The sequence below is a fragment of the Prionailurus bengalensis genome, chromosome C1 (assembly GCF_016509475.1).
Source record: "Prionailurus bengalensis isolate Pbe53 chromosome C1, Fcat_Pben_1.1_paternal_pri, whole genome shotgun sequence".
In the NCBI taxonomy this organism is placed as follows: Eukaryota; Metazoa; Chordata; class Mammalia; order Carnivora; family Felidae; genus Prionailurus; species Prionailurus bengalensis.
This window is the reverse complement of record NC_057345.1, coordinates 7230393-7252603: the sequence shown is the minus strand read 5'-3', so window position 1 is coordinate 7252603 and position 22211 is coordinate 7230393. Positions and strand designations below refer to the sequence as shown.

The window sequence follows — 22211 nt, the reverse complement described above, 5'->3', positions numbered from 1 at the left end:
TATGGGACTTCCAAGCCTAGATGGTAAAAAGGCGATACATCTTTTCTTTCTTTCTTTCTTTCTTTCTTTTTTTTACAGTATTTCTTTAAGTTTTGGCCCGACGCGGGGCTCAAACTCACGAATCTCGAGATCGTGACCTGAGCCGAAGTTGGACAGCTAACTGACCGAGCCACCCAGGCGCCCCTAAAAGGTGATAGAGCTTCTGCCTGGTCCTCTTGGATGCTTGCTCTCGGAACCTCCAGAACCGTGGGGGATAAAGTAACTGTTATTGTATCTAGCCACTCAATTTTGGGGGTGGTCTGGTTATGCAGCAATGGATAAATGAGACAGCTGAAATGACAGACAAATACATGAAGAGATAATTCATCCCACCACTGTACTGAGCATTTCCCCCCGCACCAGGCACCCTTCCAGGTGCTAGGGGATACACAACAGACCAAAACCCCGCCCTCCTGGGGGACACATTCTAGGGGGGAAATAGACTTCTTAAATAAGTAAATAATATAGTAAGTTAGATGATGATACGTGCTAAAGAGAAACACGCAAAGAAAGGGAATCACAAAGGACAGCAGATAGTGGGTGAATGAGTGTGATTTTAAATGGAGAGACAAGGAAGGACTCACCAAGTTGGGCTCCCTGCGGATGTCCGTGGGAAGGGGATTCCTTGCCGACAGGGCAGCAGGAAAAGGCCCTAGCAGTGGGGGGAGCATGCCTGCAGGAGGAGGAGGCCAGGGTGGCCTGGTGGTTGGGGGAAGGGGAGCTGTAGGGTGTGAGTTCAGATTGTGGAGAGGGAGTGCACTGCCTTCTAGGCTGCTGTAAAATCTTTTTTACTCCTAGGGCATTAGGAAGCCGGGGAAGGTTTGGAGCATGGAAGCAATGTGATCTTAGCCAAGAAGGTTTTTCTGGTTTTGTTTTTAGTACTCTTCATGCCCGATGTGGGGCTCGAACTCGTGACCCTGAGATCAAGAGTCACACGCTTACCGACGAGCCAGCCGGGCGTCCTCTGAACTTAGGCAAGTTTTTTTTTTTAATTTTTTTTTTTTAACGTTTATTTTTGAGACAGAGAGAGACAGAGCACGAACGGGGGAGGGGCAGAGAGAGAGGGAGACACAGAATCGGAAACAGGCTCCAGGCTCCGAGCCATCAGCCCAGAGCCCGACGCGGGGCTCGAACTCACGGACCGCGAGATCGTGACCTGGCTGAAGTCGGACGCTCAGCCGACTGCGCCACCCAGGAGCCCCTGAACTTAGGCAAGTTTTAACAAGGCCGCTCCAGCTGCCGTTTCGAGAAAGAACAAGGGAGAAACAGGGAGAGCGGTCAGGCGGCTACTGCAATAAGCCAGCTCACTGCTGATGACTCGGGCCAGTAACACCGGTGGACCTGGGGAAAGCGGTTGGATGCTGGGTACATTTTACAGGTAGAGCTGAGAAATTTGTGGACTGGCAAGCAGCCCACAAGAGAGAGGTCGAGAATGACTCCCAAGTTCTTGGCCCGAGCGACCTGGAAGGATGTCGGCGCCATTTACTGTGATGGGGAGACCAAGAGGAACGGGTTGGGGGTGAAGCGGAAGCAACTTAATTTGGACACGTCAACTCTGAGGGCCTCTCGGACATCGGTGCGGACAAGTGTCTGCCAGGCAGGAGAGGGGCCCGGGCCGGAACACAAACCTGGGGCTTGACAGTGAGTGGCCAGCAAGCAAAGCCCTGAGGTTCAAGTTATTTCACCATCTCCCATGAGAGCTGGTTCTGGAGCTGACCCCGAGGCCAAAGCCCCTTCCAGAATGGTAGGCCGCCTCTCCATAGGTCTTTGGGCATTCTGGACTTGGCCCATTCTGGAATTCTGCCATACAACAAGAGTGCTGGAGGGATCAGACTCTGACGCCCATATGGCTTAGCTTCGCATGCCTGGTTCACCACACGATCTCCTTCAGACGGTTGTTGAGGATTAAGCGAATTATTGCATGAAAGAGCGGCTTACACGTAGAATAGGCTCGTAAAGTACAAGGTATCTTCAGGGTGGTTTCCTTCGGTGCAACACCGGGGAGGTTTCTTGCAATGAAAAACTTACCTAGTCAGGGGGACCTGTGTGGATCAGTCGGTTAAGCGTCGGACTCTTGATTTCGGCTCAGGTCATGATCTCACGGTTCGTGGGTTTGAGCCCCACATCCGGCCGGCTCTGTGCCAACAGTGTGGAGCCTGCTTGGGATTCTCTCTCTCTCATTCTCCCTCTCTCTCTCTCTCTCAAAGTAGATAAACTTAAAAAAAAAAAAAAAAAACTTACCTAGTCAGAGCGGGTCTATTTACGTCTTCTTCCCACTCCAACCCAAACACCATAGAATCCACTATTTTTTTGTATCAAATCCAAAGGTTGCAAAATGTGCACAAAATAATGTGCTCAAGCTCCCTTTCCAAAAGATATTTTACCAACTCCTTTAAAAAACCCACACGATAGTGAGTCACAAAACGAGCACCAAGTTATTTTCATCATCTCTCTGCCAAGGATTATTTCTCTTCTGTTCATCAGATACTCCGATCCTTCTTTTTGACCAGCTTTCTTGTGGCCAAGACCTACATTAAAAACATTTTGGAATTTATCTCAACATCCATAATTAACAGACTGAAGGCAAACACAAGCTTCTATAAAACAGTAACCCTGAAAACATGAACAGAAACACCAACTATCTTGCTCCTAGAGACAGTACAGATAGACGTGTCCTACCAAACAGAAGATCCTTGACACCTCTGAATTCTGAATATTCAAAATGCTGAGAGCACACGGAGGGATAAGGCAGCATCCTACTCCATTCGTGGGGTCAGACAGACAATGACAGAATCTGTGCCTGCGAAGAATTTATAATCTGTTGGAGAGGAGATAATAATACATATTCATGAGCTGGATGAACAATTAGGCATAGAAGCCCCAAAACATAATTTTATGGGCATATACATGTATAAGCTTAGTAAACAGTGAACTACATTAACAGAATTATCTGCATTGTGGGATTATGGGTGATTTTTTCTTTAAAAATCTGTCTACATTGTGTGAAATCAAAGAAAAAAATTTCTTGACATGTATTCATTTTTCGAGAGACAGAGAGAGACAGAGCATCAGCAAGGCAGGGGCCGAGAGGGAGACACGGAGTCCGAAGCAGGTGCCTGGCTCTGAGCCGTCAGCACAGAGCCCGACACGGGGCTCGAACTCATGAACTGCAAGATCATGACCTGAGCCGAAGTTGGACGCTTAACCGACTGAGCCACCCAAGCGCCCCATGACATTTTTATTACAATGAATGCATTCTACTTTGGGGGAGGGAAGTGATTCAGTCCAGATTTGCTCAGGAGAAGCAGTAGGCATGGTGGTTAGGGGCATGGGCTTGGGAGACCTTGGGAGACAAGGTGACCTTGGGAGAGTTTCCTAGCCTCTCCTCACCCCACCCCCTGACCTGTTTAAAAAAGCCGAAGCCGTAGATATGAAAGTGCTGGCACGGCGCCGGGCACACAGCAAGTACTGTGTTAAGTGCTCGCTTTGATCATTATACGCGCTGGCCGACGGGGTTATGTGAAACCGTGGCGCCAGAGAACAGCTCGGTGAAACGGGTTGGCCTTGAGTAAGGACCGTGAGGGTCAAGGGAAAGGCACTCGAGATGGGGAAAAACTCGAGGCTGGGTGGCGGAGACTGAACATGACAAGTCTCAACCCCCACGCACACCTGCACAGTGAACCGAGCGAGGACCGGACCGAGCCTCGGGACGGACGCAGAGCGCGCAAGGTTTTGTTTTCAAAGTAGCAACTCCGAACGGGTGGCAGACGAGAGACTTCGCCACATGCAGACTCATTTGGCTCTCGTTCCTCACCCACCCCTTTGCTTTCCACAAAAAGAAGACTCCAAGAAGGTTCCTTCTGAATGTGTATCACCATTTATTGTAGTTTGCGTTAGGAATTGAACAGAGGACATGGTCTGTGGGGGGGGGAGAGGGAGGGGGGAAAAAAGGAAAAGAAAAAGAAAAAGTATGTTTCCGTAGCTTAATTTCTTCAAAACACTTTATGGTTTCAGATCCTTTTTTTTTACCCCAAAGGAAATTCAAGAATTCAAGTATGTTAAGTCGGGAGCAGTCATACAAAAAGTCTCGTGTTTCCGTGCGCGTGTAGGTGTGTTTGTCTGTGTGTTTTTACAAGCAGACACATCCACGTTTCCTGCACCCCCTTTTTGCTTTGGTAAGGCCAAGCCCCAAAGGACACGTCATACAAACGACCCCTGCCTCGAACTCGCAGACTCCAGGGTTGAGGAGTTGATTTTCCCCCCTAGGATACCTGTAATGGTTTTGAATCGTCGCCCACCCTCCTTACCTCCCCCCCCCCCAAAAAAATCCATAAGTCATGTAAATCCTGATATACTTGAACACTTCCTCGGCTGTACTGTTCCTCAGATCCCTAATAGAGGCCTTACTACAAGGACCAGAGTGACAGGTTCTCATTTTGTTCAGAATAATAAAAAAAAAGACAAAAAAAAAAAAAAAACCCAAAAAAACTTTAAAGGGACATTTCAAAAGGAAAAAATAAAAATAAAAACTGAAATTCAAATTCTGAAAATAGCTTGCCTTTTTTATTAATCACGTCATCTAACACCAATTAAAAAAACAACTATGTGAATATGATATAAAAATACGATCCCAGGATGAACACTTTGTTGCAGGCACAATTCTCTCACGGAGTATATGTTTGGAGGGCCAGTGGGGGAAGGGGTTTATTTTTGTTTTTGCTTCTCTTAAAAAAATCCACAGCAGTGCAAGCAGGGCCAGGATTCTTCGGCAGCAAAATGTCCAAGGTTCTCTAATCACAATCAAATCAACGGATATCGGGTTTAGGGGGGGAATAAGGACGAAGGGGATGCTGTCCAGACCCGTCTGCCATCAATCACTCAGAGACTTCCGTCGCAAAAGCCCCAAATGGTGACGTAAGAAGGGCGAGTTTTATTACACAAGCAATCGTCAAGTGTGTCCCTCAAGCTTTTGACCGTGTGTGCCACTTAAATATATGTACAGGACTCGGGCTCCTCTCCTCCTCGGTGACCTCGCAGATCTCCACCGTCTGGTCGCTCTGGGTGGGCTCTCGGGGTCTCCCGCCGCGCCAGGCCTCCGACATCTGAACAGCATATCCGCCACCGACGCTGCCTCCGCTTGCCTGGCCGGCCTTGGCCTCGAGCAGAGGGTGGGCACGGGGGGGGGGGGGGGGGCGGCTTAATGATCGCTGTTCTGTTTCTCTCTCATCCAGGCGTGAATCTGTTCTTTCAGTTCTGGCACTGGGAAAAGAAAAGGAGACGATTAACGCCCCGGGCGGGAGGGCTCCTCCCGGGAGCCGCTGCGTGCAGGTCTGTGTACGCGGAAAGACAAGGCCCTTCACTCCCTCACTGACGTGAAGCCTGGGGAAGGCCCAGGCTCCGGCGGCGGAAAAAGGGGCAAAGGATGTTTTGTGTCTTTTCCATCGAGCGTCAGACGCCGTGTGGCTTCTGGATTCGACAGATCTCCCCTTCCGATTAATCTCGGACACACGACTCGGGGCGCCACAGCTGGGCCCGGCGGCCTTGGGCACTGTGACTCTCGCCGCGCCCTCCTCTACCTGGTTCCAGCATGCTCTCTGTCAGCATCTGGCGGTTGAAGGGGTCCGTAGGGGAGTTGAGCAGGTGCCGCAGGATGATGGAGCGGTCCATGATGGTGCCGGAGGGCAGCCGCACCGGGTCGGTCATCAGGGTGTCCATCAGAGGGTCTGCGGAGACAAAGCCAAGAGCAAACTCTACTCACAGAGCCGAAAACTGAAAATGAGAGCGAAACAAAGCCTGTCCTGCTCCGCACGGTCCTACTAGGCACCCAAGTTCAGCTGGAAGTCAGCATAAGACAGAGGCACACCCGGCGCCCCTGGGGGAGGGGAGGGCACTCTCGTCAGCTGCAGCTGGGGGGCAACAACAGGGGAGAAGGACCAGGGCCATGCAGGAAGCTCCCGCATCTGGGGACTTGCGGGAAGTCCCCTCCTGCCAAGGCGAGGCTGATCCTGGAATCTTCCCGGCGGTTTCCTAGTTTGAAATCAAGACAAGGACTTTCTTTTCGCTTCTAATTGATAACAGAAACCAAAAGTAGGCAAACGTAATTTCAGAGAGCGTGCCTCAAGGAGCAACTCTAGCGCACCATAAAAAAAGGAAAAGCACAGAATGCGGTCTTTTTGTGTTACGTGTTTCGAGGTAACTCCAATCAAAGAATTCGGCGGGGAAAGAGCGGTCCGCTTGCCTCTGAACTCGTCTGGGGCGTCGCTGTAGTCGATTTCTGCGCGTGCGTTCTTGGCTACTATCTCCTCCACCTTCTCAGCTAGGAGTTTAAACTTCTCGATCGCTATTGTGGATTTGATCCCTGCCTTCCGCATCTTCGAGATCACTTCCTCAAACAGCTCTTTGCTGTAGGATCTCTGCAAGTGAGGAAAGACGACGGGAGACAAATACATTTTAAGCGGAAAAACACAAGCTGCAGAAAACGCCTAAAGTACGACCCATGTAGGAGCTTCTGGGGGGCTCAGTCGATGAAGCATCCGACTTCAGCTCGGGCCATGATCTCACAGCTCACGGGTTCGGGCCCCGTGTCAGGCTCTGGGCTGTCAGCTCAGAGCCTGCTTTGGATCCTCTGACTCCCTCCCCTCTGGGCCCCTCCCCGCCTCTGAAAACTAAACGTGAAAAAATAAAACAGCCCTGAAATGATAACACATATATAAATACACTCACATGGCTATGAATGCAGGAAGACTGGAATATACGTATCAAACTGTACAAGGTCATTACCTCTGAGGAGGGCTTCAGGAGTGAGGTAAATGAGGGGAATTTTTAAATAGTGGAATTATCTTAAACATTCATTTCTTTTAAAATGTAAATGTTAGGGGCGCCTGGGTGGCGCAGTCGGTTAAGCGTCCGACTTCAGCCAGGTCACGATCTCGCGGTCCGTGAGTTCGAGCCCCGCGTCGGGCTCTGGGCTGATGGCTCGGAGCCTGGAGCCCGCTTCGGATTCTGTGTCTCCCTCTCTCTCTGCCCCTCCCCCATTCATGCTCTGTCTCTCTCTGTCCCCAAAATAAATAAACGTTGAAAAAAAAAATTAAAAAAATAAATAAATAAAATGTAAATGTTAAAAAGAAATTGAAAATCGAGTCTGTTTGAGGCCTCGCAAGGCACTGGGCCCTGGCAGCAAACGGCGGCTCTTCCCGCTAAAGGCACACATGGTGAGAACAGCCCGGCCCGGTTCCCAGTCGACAGGAGCTTTCTCCCGTTCGAGGTCAATCTCTCAGCTCAACGCTGAAGTGTCGGGTGCTCTGCTGACAGGAGCACGGGGGACGGTCTAGGGGACACCTAGTCCTCTAGACAGGGCACTAGGACGGTCTAGTGCCCACCACAGCTGCAGTCGGACTCGAATTCTGGCTCCCCCGTCTCCTCGAGCGCTGGGTGGTCTTAGGCACAGCCCTCTGAGCTCCAGTTGCCTTGGGTGTAAGATGGGCGTGGTGACACCCACCTCACAGGCACCTAATTCATAAAAATCATTGCCACTTCAGAATGTCACAGTATATCCTAATTCGCATTTCTGGCAAAAACACTGGCCACTTGTCAGCTCAGGGACAGTGATCCAGACGGAGGAGGGGACCGATCCAGACTCCAAGGACGGCATCGTAACCCGCTGAGCGGTCCTTCCCATCCAAGGACTCAGACGAATGTCTGTGGGATGAACTCGTCTCAGGGTCTGCACTCTCTTAGAGTGCGGAACTGAAATTCCCCCATCTTCCTTCTTTCCTCTGTAAACCTCAGTCTCTAAGAAAGTGCACGTGTTCACTTCCTGTCTTCACAGGCACCCATGCCCCCTGTTACTCCCATGCACCTGAGGGGGAGACAGAGGGACGGCGAACGCTGGCCTCGACCTGGCGGAAATCCTGAAAGCCATCTTGCACAATCCTGAAAAGTTCGGAGAGCCTCCAGTATAGTTTTCTGAAACCAAATTACTGTACTGACCCAGCAGTTACCTTATCTGACATCTACTTATCATGAACCGGAAGCCAGTCTCCGTCTCTTTGGGAAGGGGCGCAGAGGAGAAGTGGCCAAAAGGTCATAGAATAAGAGGTTGGAAGGGCAAAATGAAGATATTTTGCACAGGGGCTTGTTGCTGGTTGGGCACTGCTACATCAGAGGCGGTTTCACCTTGAACTTCTCTTTGTAACAAGGAGCCACCTGGCCACCCTCCTGAAGCATCACCCGTTCTGTTCCTTAAAAGAGGACGACTTTTTAACAACTTATGCTTGCTTGTAAGTCAACTTCTAAGAGCAGCGTGGTGAGCATTATTAGAAATCAAAGGGAGCCCGCACCGAGGGGACGTGGCATTCAGCCTCTAGGAGCAACGGTGTCAGTGCCTGGAGCAAATGCACGTTTCTAAGCTGTCGCTTCGAGTCTGATGTGGGTTGGGTGAGAGATGCAGTAAAGACGCTGCTCTTGACCTCAAAGATGTTCCAGAGTAATTCTAAACTCAGATGTGAAAATATTTACAAATCGTGTATCTGATAAAGGTCTTGTATCGAGAATATATAAAAAAACTCCTACTATTCACCAACAGAAACATAATCCATTTTAAAAAATGGAGAAGGACTTGGACAGACATTTCTCCAAAGAAGGTATACCAATGGCCAAGAAGCACATGGAAAGATGTTCAACACTATTCGTCATTATGAAAATGTAAACCAGAACCACAGCGAAGTACCATTTCACTCCCACTAGAGTAACTATTTAAAAAAAAAAAAACACGTAAAAATAACAAGCGTTGGTGAGAATGAAGAAATCGAAATTAGAACAGTTGTACATGATCCGTTCATACACCGTAGAACACAATGCGGCATTTCCTCAAGAAGTTAAATGTAGTTTCACCATCTGACTCAGCAATTCTGCTGCTAAGTATATACGCAAAAGAATTACAGACAGGTATTCTAGTGTTTCATCACAAACACTCCGAGCAGCCACATTTATAATAGCCAAAAGTTGGAAACAACTCAAATGTCCAGCAATGGATGAATGGAGAAACAAATCGTGGAGTATTCACATAATGAGATCTCACTGGGCCACAAAAAGGAATGAGCCAGTAGGCCATGTACATGAATGAACCTCAAAAACATTATGCTAAATGAAAGAGGCCAGACACAAAAGGTAGTGTATTATCTTATTCCATTTACGTGAAATGTCCAGAATAGGCAAACAGGTAAATCCAAAATTATGTAAAACAAAGACAGAAAGCAGATTAATGGTTGCCGGGGGCTGGGGCAAAGGGGTGGGGATGGACAGTGACTGCGTAATGAATATGGCATTTCTTTCTGAGGGTGCCGTTTGGATAAAATGTCGGAACTAGAAAGAGGTGATGGCTTCATAACACTGTGAATGTACTCAATGCTACTGAACTGCACACTTTAAAATGGTTAATCTTGGGGCACCGGGTGGCTCAGCTGGTTGAGGGTCTGACTCTTGATTTCGGCTCCGGTCACGATCTCATGGTTCATAGAGATCAGGCCGCACGTCGGGCTCTGTGCTGACGGCGCAGAGCCTTCTTGGGATTCTCCCTCTCCTCTCTTTGCCTCTCCCCTGCTTGAGCTCTCTCTCTCTCAAAATAAATACATAAACATTAAAAAATAATAAAATGGTTAGCCTTATGTTATGTGAATTTCACCTCAATTAAAAAAAAAGGAAAGACTGGGTGGGAGAAGTGTGACTTCAGATAGGCTCTTTATCTTTTTTTTTTTTTTAGTGGTTATTTAGTTTTAGAGAGAAAAAGAGAAAGAAAGAGAGAGAGAGAAAGCGGGGGAGAGGCAGAGAGAGCAGGAGAGAGAGAATCCCAAGCAGGCTCTGTGCTGACAGGGACCAATCTCACAAACCCTAATATCATGACCTGAGGTTGAAATCAAGAGTCCGACGCTTAACTGATTGAACCACCCAGGCGCCCTGGACACGCGTGCTTAGCCCATTCTTGGTTGGCGGGGAGAGAAGCTCTTCCTCCCTCGCATGGCTGCCCTTTTCTTCATCCTTTGTCTTCCCGCACACACCAGACCAAACCAAGGCCGCTGCTCCCGAAGGAGAAAATTGTAATTCTTGCTCCTCTGGAGCTTTGTAGACTTCCACCCTTTCTTCCCCAGTCCTCAAACCCTCTTCCAAATGATCCTCAGGACTCTAATCAGCTTACAACCAATGTAAGTGGAAAATACCCAGCAATCAGAACAAATACCACACCGTAAAAGGAAGCCAAGAAATCCACTTAAAACACTATTCTCTACATTGGGACACTGGCACTCGTGTGCGTTTGCTTCCTGAGTCTGGAAGGACAGGGCTGTTTACACACTCAAGAGAACCCATGCACCACTGGGCAGAAACTGCCATCTGTGATGCAAGCCAGGTGGCACCACAGGCCACCACAACAACCCACAGGCCTTACCGGGTATTGTCCCCCACTTGGTTTTCACTGTCTCGCCGTGTTTATTCACGCTGCAAAGTTTGTGATGTTAACCACTTGTGATGTGGCAGCCACAGCGAGACCACACTTAATGACTCTCCCGAGTCGCTTACAGTAAAAGCGCGAGAGTCTCTGGGGACTTTTCGCACCCTGACCTCTGGCGAGGCTGGAGAAGCCCAGCCGCAGCCGGCCTGCTCCCCAAGCAGACACCGCACTCTGGATGGGGGTACTTCCCCCTTTCCTCTCTCTCCCTCCAGACTACCACTTCCCTTCCATAGTTCTAGAAATGTGCGGTATTGCAGGCTGTAGGCTAGAAACACATCTTAGCCCCTCCCCACAATAACGGCAAACTCTTAAGCCCCTCCGATACACTACTTTCTATGGAAAAACTGCTTCAGACGTGTGGTTTTTTTCCTTTGCAGGCCCTTTGTCAAGACCAACTCTCTTGCTTACGTCCCAAAGTACCCACATACGTGAATTATATCTCAACAGAGCTGTTATTAAACAAACAAACAAACAAACAATCAGTAGCTAGAGGTGCCTGGGTGGCTCGGTTGGTTAAGCGTACGACTCGATTTCAGCTCAGGTTGTGGGATCGGGCCCTGTGCTGGGCTCTGCACTGACAGTGTGGGGCCTGCTTGGGATTCTCTCTCTCCCTCTCCCCTGCACACGGGCACACATGCTCTCTCTCAAAATAAACATTAAAAAAATAATACCTCCTATTTCCTTATTTTTCTATGATTCCTCTGGGTGAGATATGGGTAAAGAACCTTCTAGAATCCCTACTGCTGGTTAACCTGAAACGTGAGTAATATTTGGAGAGACAGTGTGAACGAAGATGGAGACACAGGTGAGTGTGGAATTTTGGGGCATTTTAAGCAGAAAGCAGAGGGGCTGGGAATATAGGCTCAGGGCCAGACTGACTGGGTCTGAATCCTGCCTCTATCCCACGGCACGGGCGCCACCGGGAGCAAGCCACTTCAACTCTCTGTGCCTCAGTTTCCTCATGTAAAAATGAGGAATCTAATAGAACCTACACAGGATTTTGTGAGGACCACATCAACAAAAATACGCCAAGTGGTTAAAACTTGGTATTCGGTTGATAAACAATCAGCTCTTATGACGCTGGTATGACGTGGGCCAGAAGAACACGGAGGGAGAGAAGTCAGAAGGGGGTGGGGCTGGACTACATCGGCAGCTGCGGAAATGCCAAGCGCCGAACCGCGTCCTCACAGGGGACACGAGGAATAAAGGAGAGAGAAGACTATGAAGATCACCCCACGAGGTCTGGAACCTAGAATCACAACGGCGGCAGCACTAAAGCGAAGGCCTGGGAGGCAGGCTTGGAGCCCTGGGAAAGCCGGGCCTCTGTGGGAAGGTAATGGGCCTGCTGCTCGTGGCAGGACGGGCTAAGAACTCCACTGGAGACGTATCTGGGAGCCAAGTCAGCTCTTTTACACCCAATGAAAAAGAGCTGATCCATCTTCGTTCACGTCAGACAAGCTCCCCTGGCCGCGGTGGTGATTATTTCCATTTGCCGACTAAAAACTTCCCAAACCACAATTTAAAAAGTATCGCCTTTCTGATTGCAAGTGGGGAAAATCCAGGGACAGGTGGGTACGTCACTGCACAGGGTCTGCCCGGAAGTCCACAGAGACGCCACCTCTGGTCGCCCAGCTCAGCAGCCTGAACCCCGGCCTCCCCCCGAAATGGCCGCCCGCCCCCCCCGGGCACCGACCTGGTCGTCAGCAATGGCTTTGGCGAACCGGGCACAGTCCAGCTGCAGGTAAATATCTGTCAGTTGGTCCAACAGCTTCTTTGGTTCAAAGCCGTATTTCTCAGGGTTTTCTACTTTCAGGTCCCGGCACTTGGGGCCACAGAGTTGCTGAAGATTAAAGTTGAGCATTGCAGCCAGTCGGGGTCCCAGCTCCTAGGAAATCACAGGGTAATAGGACAATTCAAGCTGCTGAGACAAGCGAGAAGGACCAAAACTCCCATCTCAGCGGAGGAACAGGAATGGGCCGGATTAATCTGCAGAGAATCCCTTATATGTGCCGTGGATCGTAAGCTGAAGAAGAACGTTCCGCTCAAAATTTTCTTTACTCCCCATCTCTAACCCGATAATTCTAACACTTAATAACGTTGCGGGTTGATGGAATATCTACAAATATCAACGGAAGGGCGACCTTTGCTTTAAATTCATGCTTCCGGTGACAAAAAACAAGGATTACTCCAAATTCACTGAGAAGTAGGTAAGAGGGAAAATCACTCAGAATCCCATCATCATAACGTAAGTCAAAGAAATTTTTGGTATGTTCATTCAGCCGCCATTGTATGTGCATTTCGTTTTCTTTCCTTTTAAGATTTTACTTTTAAGTAACCTCTACACTCAACATGGGGCTCGAACTCACGACCCCAAGATCAAGAGTCACATGCTCCACTGAACTGAGCCAGCCAGGCGCCCTGATGCATTATTTTTCTAAATTTCAAAAGCGTCTGACAGTTCCGACAGGGTGCACCGTTCTTATTATCAGAGGCCAAGAGAGGAGAAATGCAGAAGAAGCAGAAGATAAAGTTTATGTCTTAAATCATCTTAAATGTGGCAGGTGAGAGACAAAGCACACTTAAATGAAACCAGTAGCCAATATAAACAATATGCAAGAACCCACCCGATGTCCCAGTACTTAGTACAGTAGGGCACGTGTGCTTCAAGCAAACCTGCAGGAGGAATCCTGCCTCGGGTTAGACAGTGTCAGGCCATTAAAAAAAAAAAAAAAAAAAAAAAAAAAGTCACAGAACAAGGTTTTCATTACATTTAATGATTGCACGTATACACATCCAACTGAAATTTGGCTTTTCGAGAACCTGCTTTGCACAAAGTAAAGCGCTCCTGTATTTGACTGTTAGGAACCTGTGGAATACAGGAGTGATAAGGACAGGATATCGTTGGCAGGGTTTTATTTTTCCCCCAGTGGGAGAAGTTTGAGCTAGCCAGTGAAGAAGGCGAAACTGTGTGGCAAAGGAAAAGGATGCATCGGAGCAGGCACAGGCAGAGAGTGCGTGTGGGAGGCTACGGCCAGGGCCCGCGGATAGCTCAGGTCAAGGAACGGCCTTGAGGGGCGCCCGGGTGGCTCAGTCGGTTGAGCGTCCGGCTCTTGATTTCGGCTCAGGTCATGATTTTGCAGTTTGTGAGTTCGAGCCCCGTGCTGGGCTCTGTGCTGACACTGTGGACCCTGTTTGGGATTCTTTCTCTCTCCCTCTCTCTCTGCTCCTCCTCCACTTGAGCTCTCGCTCACGCTCTCTCTCTCTCTCAAAATAAATGAACAAAATTTTTTTAAAAAGTAGGCCTTGAAAAAAATTAATTTTAGTTGACGTGAAAACATTAGACTTTGCTTTCAATAAATTCCTTTAAAAATGAAGAACTCAGAACCAAAAATAGGCTCTATGATAATTTAGTCTCAAATAATTTATTACAGTTCCCTAACAATCAAAGACTCACTGATTTGGGGTCACTGAACATAAAATAAACTGTGGTTTGGTGCCGGGATTGGCAAACTGCTACCTGCGGGCCAAATCTGACCCGATGCTTGTTTTCATAAAGTTTTACCGAAACACAGCCACGCTTGCTGGTTTCTATATTGTCTGTGGCCGCTTACGTGCTGCAACAGCACAGCTGAGTAGCTGGGACAGGCTGTACGGCCCACGATGCCTAATAACTTACTCTCTGGCCTCCGTAGAAAAAGTTGAAAGGATTTCCATTTGCCAACCCCAGGGAAGCAAGGGTCTGAACTATCTTGTTTAAATTAGTCGTGGTGTCCGCGTGCTTTCGATAGTGAGCTCAGTTTTGCTTCACCTTCCACGGCTCTTTTATAAATAGATGTGGAATGGAAAATGGGGGGGGGGGGGGACTCCTTGCTGAGATGCACACAGGCCAGGGTGTGGTGATACTGTTGAACGAAGCGGTGAACGTGGACATTGGAGGAAGTGAGTAACCAAGTTACATTCCATTGTCAGCCTGTCCATATTGCCAGGCAATTAACCACCGGCTCCCGGCCCCTTCTTGGCCTTCCTCACGACCCTTATCCTGGCCACACCATAAAGCTTCTGTGCCGTGCGGCAGCTCCAACACCAAGCAGCGATCTCCGGTCATGTGGCTCAGTTTCCATTTCAAAAACAGGACTCCGATCTTATTAATAATATCAAGGCCAAATGTTTTGACTACCTTTGATCTGTCATAAACCGTAATTATGGCTCTCGTTACCCTTTGGCTTCTTGAGTATAGCAAAGCCACAGCTAGGAGAACCGAAGATCTTACCCAGTATCAGTGATTTCTACTTGATAGACTCTAATCTCCAACTGACGTTACTTTCTATGTCTCCTATAGATATAATACAGGAATCGATAATGATAAAAATATGTCACAGCCTCAACATTAGTGATCCTGTGTGCTCTATAAGCAGAAAGCGAATTGAGTTATCTTGGAAAAGACCGTTTGTAGACTTCTGTCTATCCTCAGAGTGCTTTATCACCTCGCATAACTGCGAACAAAACCAGTATCAAAATTTCACTTAGTGGCTGTGAGCTGCAACGTCCAGGATCTCCACAACCACCTTTAGTTACAGGTGCCGGAACCTGGCCGTGGAATCCGACATGCAAAACAAACACCCCGAAGCTTCCACTCACCGGTCTGAGGAATGGCTTCTGGACCTGCTTGGTGAGGATATGGAACATGTCCACGGTTTCTGTTGCCAGGGCGAGATAGGAGCGTGAAACACGTTCGTCCTGAGCAAGCTGGGACTGACGGGCTTGCTGCTGATCCTATAGGAAACACGGAGCAGACGCCAAGCCAAGGTCAGTATTGGCTGTGAGCTCACTGGCACGCCGAGCGTGATGGAAAATACAGTCCGCTCCTAATGGGACAAGGGCGCAGCAAAGCCAACATGCCGAGGGAATGGGAACAACCCAAAGCAGAGAATTTTCCAGATAAGGTACAGTTCATTCCTTTCAGCATCAGAACTCTCTAGGCCTCTGAGTACGGTGACCGTGGCCCATTATTTCACTTCCACGCGACTGGGTTTCCTCAATGATAAAAGAAGTCACGTTCATGTTCTGTGCGGGATGAAATAACTGATTCTTTCATCACACCCGATACACGCGGTTGCTAACGAAGGAGAGCTCGTTCCCCTTAATAACAACTGGCAGCCATCATTATTGTGAGAACATGGACGTGTTCTGCTCCGACACCGCGGCCAATAGGTTTTGCCCCTACATGGAGCGCCTACGGATCGCTAAAAGGTTCTGAGTTTCGTCAGGCTGTCAGCCCCGACAACGGTCAGCATTCTTGCCTCCGGCACCGTCCTTGTCCTTCAACTCTGCCATGGGCTGGGCACCAAGATGAGAAGGTCTCTGAGTCATGGGGAAAGCAAGTGGGGCCCTGAAGGCTCTGGGATGGAGAAAAGCCGCAGAGACATCAGGGAAGGCTGAAACCCTCACATCACGGCTCAGAGGCTGGTTTACTTTACGTGGAGGGGGAGGGGCAAGCGCCAGGACAGCTGCAGTCCCCCCACGAGTGCCCCTAGGGCAAGTGCCCTGAGTGGGTGCCTGGGGGAGGTTCTGCGACGATGCTGGGCGGCCCGCCCACGGCCCCTCGGTCAAGACCGCGCCCACGCAACATGCTGGAGCAGGAAGACACGAGAACAGAGAAGTGAGAAGGGGTGCAACGCGCGTCTGTGTGTCGCATGCACTCGTCCAGACCTGGGGTCCGGGCCCTCCTCCAGGCCAGGCCCACCTTTCGGCTCTGCTGATAAGAGTATAGAACGAGACCAAGAGGCCCGCAAGCCTCACGGAGCCCAGACTGCAGGGCAGGGAAGAGATAAGCGGTATGCAAACATGCTTCCAGATACACGGGAAGTCTGAGAGTGATGGCGACAAATAGAGCAGAATGAGAAGGAAAGCGGTCAGGGATGGCCTCGGAGAAGGGGACATTTAAGTGGGTATCTGAAGGAAGCGAGCCAGCAGAAATCTGGGGCAAGAAGGCCCGTGTGGTTGGGGGAGGGGGAGGGGAGAGGAAAAGGGTGGCCCACTCTGGCCCCTGGCCCGCTCTGATTCGGGTCTGGACTCTGAGTGAGAAGGGAAACCGGGAAGAGTTCTGAGTCAAGCGGCGATAACGAGCAGACAGGTTTAACAGCATCCCTCTGGTAGGGACACGACAAAGGTGGCGAGAGACCGGTGAGAGGGGCGACAGCAAGCCAGGCGAGAGATGGTCTAGAGGTAGGGGAAAGAGAGGAGGTCAGACATGGGTATAGCTCAAGATAGGGCCTGGGGCTCCTGGGTGGCTCAGTCGGTTGAGCGTCTAACTCTTGATTTCAGCTCAGGTCATGATCCCAGGGTCATGGGATCAAACCCCATGTTGGGCACTGCACTGAGCAGTGGCACCTGCTTAAGAGTCTCTCTCTCTTTCTCTACCTCTGACCCGCCCCCCTGCTTGTGCGCTCTCTCTCTCTCTCTCAAATTAAAAAAAAAAAAAAAAAGATACAGCCTTGGGGCACTTGCTGAGAGAGAAGAATCAAGGAGGACTCCAAAGTGTTGGGTCAGAGCAATCAACAGAATGTAGTTGTCCCTTGCGCCTGGGTGGCTCAGTTGGTTAAGCATCCAACTTTGGCTCAGGTCATGATCTTAGAGTTTGTGAGTTCAAGCCCCGCGTCGGGCTCTGTGCTGACAGCTCAGAGCCTGGAGCCTGCTTCACATTCTGTGTCTTCCTCTCTCTCTGCCCGGGCCCCCCTCTCCCCACTCACACTCTGTATCTCTCTCTCTCAAAAATAAAGATTAAAAAAAAGTTAAAAAAAGAAAAAAAGAATGTAGCTGTCCCTCAATGAGGTTGGGCAGACCTGGAGAGGAGATGTAGCCCCCCCTCGTCAAGGGATACTATGAGACCACCGGGCAGAGGAGCAAGTCAACAGCTAGTGAAGCAGGTCTGGCGTCAGGAGAGATAGGAACTGAGGAGACATGTTCCAGAATCTTTAGAATAACGACCATCAAAGCCGCTGGGAATAGATGATATCACCTAGCAGTGATTTCCAACTGGGGGCATCAGGCCACGTGCGGGAGTGTTTCTGGCTGCCTGATAACTCAGGGTAAGAGGGTACCTCACTGGCATTAAATGGGCGCGAGCCAGAGATGCCAAATGTCCTGCGACGTATGGTGCGGTCTTCCATAATAAAGAATTATTACCACACCGAAATTCCACCGAGCACCTGAGAAACACCAGCCTCGACAGCGAGAGCGGAGAGAGGAGGGGAGGAGCCTGAGGGCTGAGCAGCGGAGTCCCCCAGCATTCGGAGGATGGCGAGATGGGAGCAGCAGGCGGGGAGGTGGGTGGCAGGAAGGGACTTCAAAGTCAAACAGACGTATTTCTGAAATAGCACTTGATTGGAACTATTTATGCCGCTTTCTCATCCACGGACACGGCAAAATCAATAGGAACTGTTGAGTTATCTCCTAAGCAAACGCTATTGAGCTCCGACCGTGAATGAGACCCTGTGCCACAGACCCGTATGCCAACATCTACGACAGAAGCTGGTCTAAAACAAGCATCACAAGCGACACGGAGTGGTCGCTACAGAAGTATAGAGCAAGGGGAGGGTTTCGGGCGGCTCCGGCTGGGGCAGTCCAACCATGAGGGAATACCTGCACAAGGCCTTGTGTAAAGAATGGGTAGGATTTTCATACATAAGAACAGCAAGCAGAGAATTTGGGACGGAAAGAATGACTTGAGGCAAATGAAACAAGGAGAGCTACACATCCTGAGCGCCAGTGCTGAGCTGGGTTCGCGACATCCACCATCCCTCCTCCTAGTTTTTCCGCAAAGCAGGGATCATCTCTGCTTCGGGGACAAGGAAACAGATTCAGGAACTCTGAATGCGTGGTGGCATCAGTCCTCAAACCTAGGTGCCCTCGGCTCCAAAGGTGCACCTCTTTCGGTGAGGCCTCATCTGTTTGCCCAGCATGTTCTGCAAGGGCCCGGGGACCGGTCCAGATCGGAGCCAACAGACTGGAATGGGAGAAAAGCTTGGAAGGACTCCCGAGAGCTACTGTGGGGAGGCGTGAAACATCAGGTCTGGGCCGACTCTTGCCCGGGGGAGATGGGGAGGTGCAGGAGGGAAGCTTCGGAGGCACCACAGGAAAAAGAGTTTAAAGAGTGTTTAGAAACGAATACGAGGGTAGACGGTAGGTGAGACTCCAGCGGCTGCCAGGGCAGTGCCGAGGAAAAAGAAGACAAGCACCACGTTATCTCAAGAATACAAAGAGAGGGGGGTCCAGCAGTGTGGCGGCCTGGACTCGGGCATCCAGCATTCACGGGCCCTGCAGAGCCCCCGGAAGGCTTCAGTCTGTAGTGTAAGCACGCTGGCTAAGCTACAGCAAGTCGTAAAATTCTCACCACAGCCGCAGGAACACTTGGAATAAAAACATCTCCTAAGTGTGCTTTCATACGTGCTTATGTATCTTAAGATACTTTTGGACTGTGCGGCATTAAGCTCGACAGTATTTTCGCTCTGAGAATGCTACTGCAAGTAAAGACACAACAGTGCCCCCTCCTCTCCCAGGAGAACTCCTTTGGGGAAGCAGTTCTGATTCTGAGCCCGGGAACAGAAGGAACCAAGACACCAAGTCCCCAGTAGTTGTCAAGAGCGAAGTAACTGATCGGGGAACCGTCTAAATGGCTGGCTGCAGTGTCAGAAAAGCGTGCCGGTGTGCTGTCACGTCACCATGTCACCATGTCACGGAACCTGGCAAAACGACACTCTCTTCCACTAATAACCAAATATAAAACCAAGATCAACCAGAAGGAAAAAAAACCCCACCAGAATCCTGCGTGATTCACATAGCTGTCTAAAGGAGATGCTGTGAGCAAAGCAAATGCTTGTCTGGCACAGAATTCTAGAGATTTATTTCCTACTTTCATAAACTGACATCAACAACACAGTCAGACAATAAAAGCTCTTCTCCAAAAAAGCCCTTTAAAACTAAGAAGACAGGAGAACGCATGTTGAAAGACTTCTCGACTCGCTTCTTAGCTTTAGATGGAGTGTTTAAGCTCACTCCTCCCCTGAACCCGGATCAACTTCACGGAAGCCCGCAGGTGGGAGGTGACAAGCAATGACAAGTACGTCACATCTAAGTCAGCAGGGCCCACGAACGAGGCCCCGGGCAGAGCCCTGCCCAGGGGCCCGAGGCGGTTTTCCGGCTCCGCCGTCCGAGCGCCTGCGCCGTGTCCTCACCCGGGGCAGCTGGTCCCACTGGTCTTTGTTCTTCATCTCTTCTTGCACCTCGTGGATCCGCTTCAGAGACTCCAGACTTTCATCGAGCAAAAACGTCGTGTCATTTATCAGCATGTTTATGTAGCGCACAAACTGCTTCCCCGAACTGGAAAGGCAATTACATTGCACACGGTCAGACCTCTTGCCGAAGCAAAGTGCCGCAGCAGATCCCAAAGAAAATGGGCCTCTGCCCTAAATGCCAACCATCTGGCCCTGTAAGACTGCCTCCCGGGCCAGCACTCAAGCACTGTGGAGGTCAAGGACTACGGAGTCTCTCCCTGGGTCTTGCTATTCCTTTTAATTAACTGTGATGAGCTCATTTCAGTGGTGTGCCGGAGGCACCTTGCACGGTTGATGAGAGCCAATTACTAGTATTTCAGAATTTTGTGAGCAGACTCCCTGGGCAGCTTAAATTTAGCCATGCTGGAAGTATTTACACCCGAGAAAACCAGCAAAGGCTGAATTTTCTCCACCTCTTCGGAGAGCAGGTTTACTAACACATCCCTGGCTCATTCTCTCAATGATCTGAAGTCGAGAAGACACTCTTCCAGACTAGAAAATATGCTTAAACTCACCAAGATACAAAGAAAGTATAGATAATTACCCACATATAAGGGACAAGAGAATTACTCATACAGTTATTCTTCATTATAAAGAAAGACACGTTGAAGAAAAGTCGGCAGCTGTAACATTGATAAAGGAGGCTATTAATTCACTTTCTAGGCCTTGAAGCTTCCAATCTGTAAAACCGTCCTGCATCTCCCGTTATAACGGAGGGCTCGCTCGTGCATAGAGATTTGAGTGCACCGTTAGGCTTCATAACTGCAAGATTAGTAGAGAAAAAGAGTGCCACACACCCTTCGGGTTCTATCACTGCGTAATCAGGAGGCAGGAAGCCTGGATTTCAGGAACAAGGCAAGTTCAGGAAGACCACTCCCAACTCAGCACCACGCAAATCAAGCCGTGGGCCTGTCTGGTCTAAACTTGTGCCGGGGTTTGCTGGAACACAATTCTGACCAGAAGAGCACCTCACGGAAAGAATTGGCTTAAAGAGTTCACTCTGCAGAAAGTTACCTAGCAAACGGCTAACACATATTGTCGACTAGTGACTTAGTTAACAAGCGACAACTGAATTTAATCAAAGCTCTAACATGGTTTGCCAAAGATCCAAGTAGATGGGATAAAATTTCTTAAGAATAATTTGAAAGTTCAACATTTTCATCTATTTTCTTTCTCAAGCACCTGACTGTTTAAAGTAATTTAGACGAGGGGCGCCTGGGTGGCTCAGGTCAGTTGAGTGTCTGACTTTGGCTCAGGTCACAACCTCACAGTTTGTGAGTTTGAACTCTGTGCTGACAGCTCAGAGCCTGGAGCCTGCTTCAGATTCTGTGTCTCCCTCTCTCTCTCTCTGCCCTTCCCCTGCTCACACTCTGTCTCTCCCTCTAAAAAATAAACATTGAGAAAAAAATTTTGTAAGTAATTTAAACAAAATTACTAAAGTCCGGGTTAAAGTAGTCACTAAAATTCCAGGTAGGTAATGAAAGGTCCTTAGTCAAGGTTTAGGGCCTTGTTACAAAGAATGACATTGGAAATAATAACCCCAACCTGACCGCTTCCAAATCTAAAGTCTTCCTAACATTTCTCATCTAAAGCGTGACATCAGATTCCAGAACATTCGAAGATCTGGTTCCAGTCATTCTGACAACTTCGCTTCACACCGTAATCACAGAAACAGCAAAAGACCCTTAACACATCATGTCCGAACATTTATAAATTCTTTCTTTAATGTATACATACCATCCCCGAAGTATGTCAACAAATCTAAAGTTCAGCAAAGTCTGGCCAGCACAGACATTTCAATAACCCTGCTCTCATGTACCAGAACCACCTAGAAAACTTAAAGGAGGCTGAGATCAAGCAAACAGTCGATAAGAACCAGCTATGAAAGCTTTTAAGCAGCCACCCTACCTGTGGTTTGCAAGAGAGCAAGCTGTGACTTGCTCTGTGAGTATCAGGGGCCAGATACTCACTTGAATTCCTCCATGAAGGTGCCATGGTGAGCTATGTTTTGCCAAAGGCTCTTGAAAATGGTGCTAATGTGATAGCGAATGGTAAACTTGTCGTAGAACTCGCTGGTGGCTCCGGTATGCTCCACATCTAAAGAAGAAAGACAAAGGCACTGAAGGACGGATACAGTCTTACCCTTCAGAAAGCAGTTACTGTGGCCACGATGTGAATACGAATCTGTATGCGCAGCTGTATCTCGTACGTAAGGGCAAGACAGAGCTTGTATGAGGTGGTTCTAAAGACACAAGCTTCGCAGAGAAGCTCTGGCAGTGACACGATACCAAAATGAATCGGGCTCGAAAATGCCACCAGCATAGCGTCAACTCGCC

The 22211-nt window shown here is 49.2% G+C and overlaps 1 protein-coding gene across 8 annotated transcripts in view; it reads right to left on the bottom strand.

The window, feature by feature from the left end:
* Nucleotides 1-3893: 3893 nt before the first annotated feature.
* The window catches only part of UBE4B (ubiquitination factor E4B), a 123049-nt gene continuing 104731 nt past the window's right edge, over nucleotides 3894-22211 (bottom strand). For 4 of the 8 annotated variants that reach the window (XM_043578506.1, XM_043578500.1, XM_043578502.1 and 1 more), the window contains 7 exons: nucleotides 21846-21972; nucleotides 19777-19921; nucleotides 15182-15316; nucleotides 12237-12428; nucleotides 6199-6452; nucleotides 5616-5762; nucleotides 3894-5298 (listed from right to left, as the gene is read on the bottom strand). In XM_043578506.1, the coding sequence (XP_043434441.1) occupies nucleotides 5001-5298; nucleotides 5616-5762; nucleotides 6199-6452; nucleotides 12237-12428; nucleotides 15182-15316; nucleotides 19777-19921; nucleotides 21846-21972 (1298 nt within the window). In that variant the 3' untranslated portion in view covers nucleotides 3894-5000. The remainder of the gene's footprint in view (nucleotides 5299-5615; nucleotides 5763-6198; nucleotides 6453-12236; nucleotides 12429-15181; nucleotides 15317-19776; nucleotides 19922-21845; nucleotides 21973-22211) is intronic. The other 4 variants (XM_043578507.1, XM_043578504.1, XM_043578505.1 and 1 more) reach the window with 2 other exon arrangements.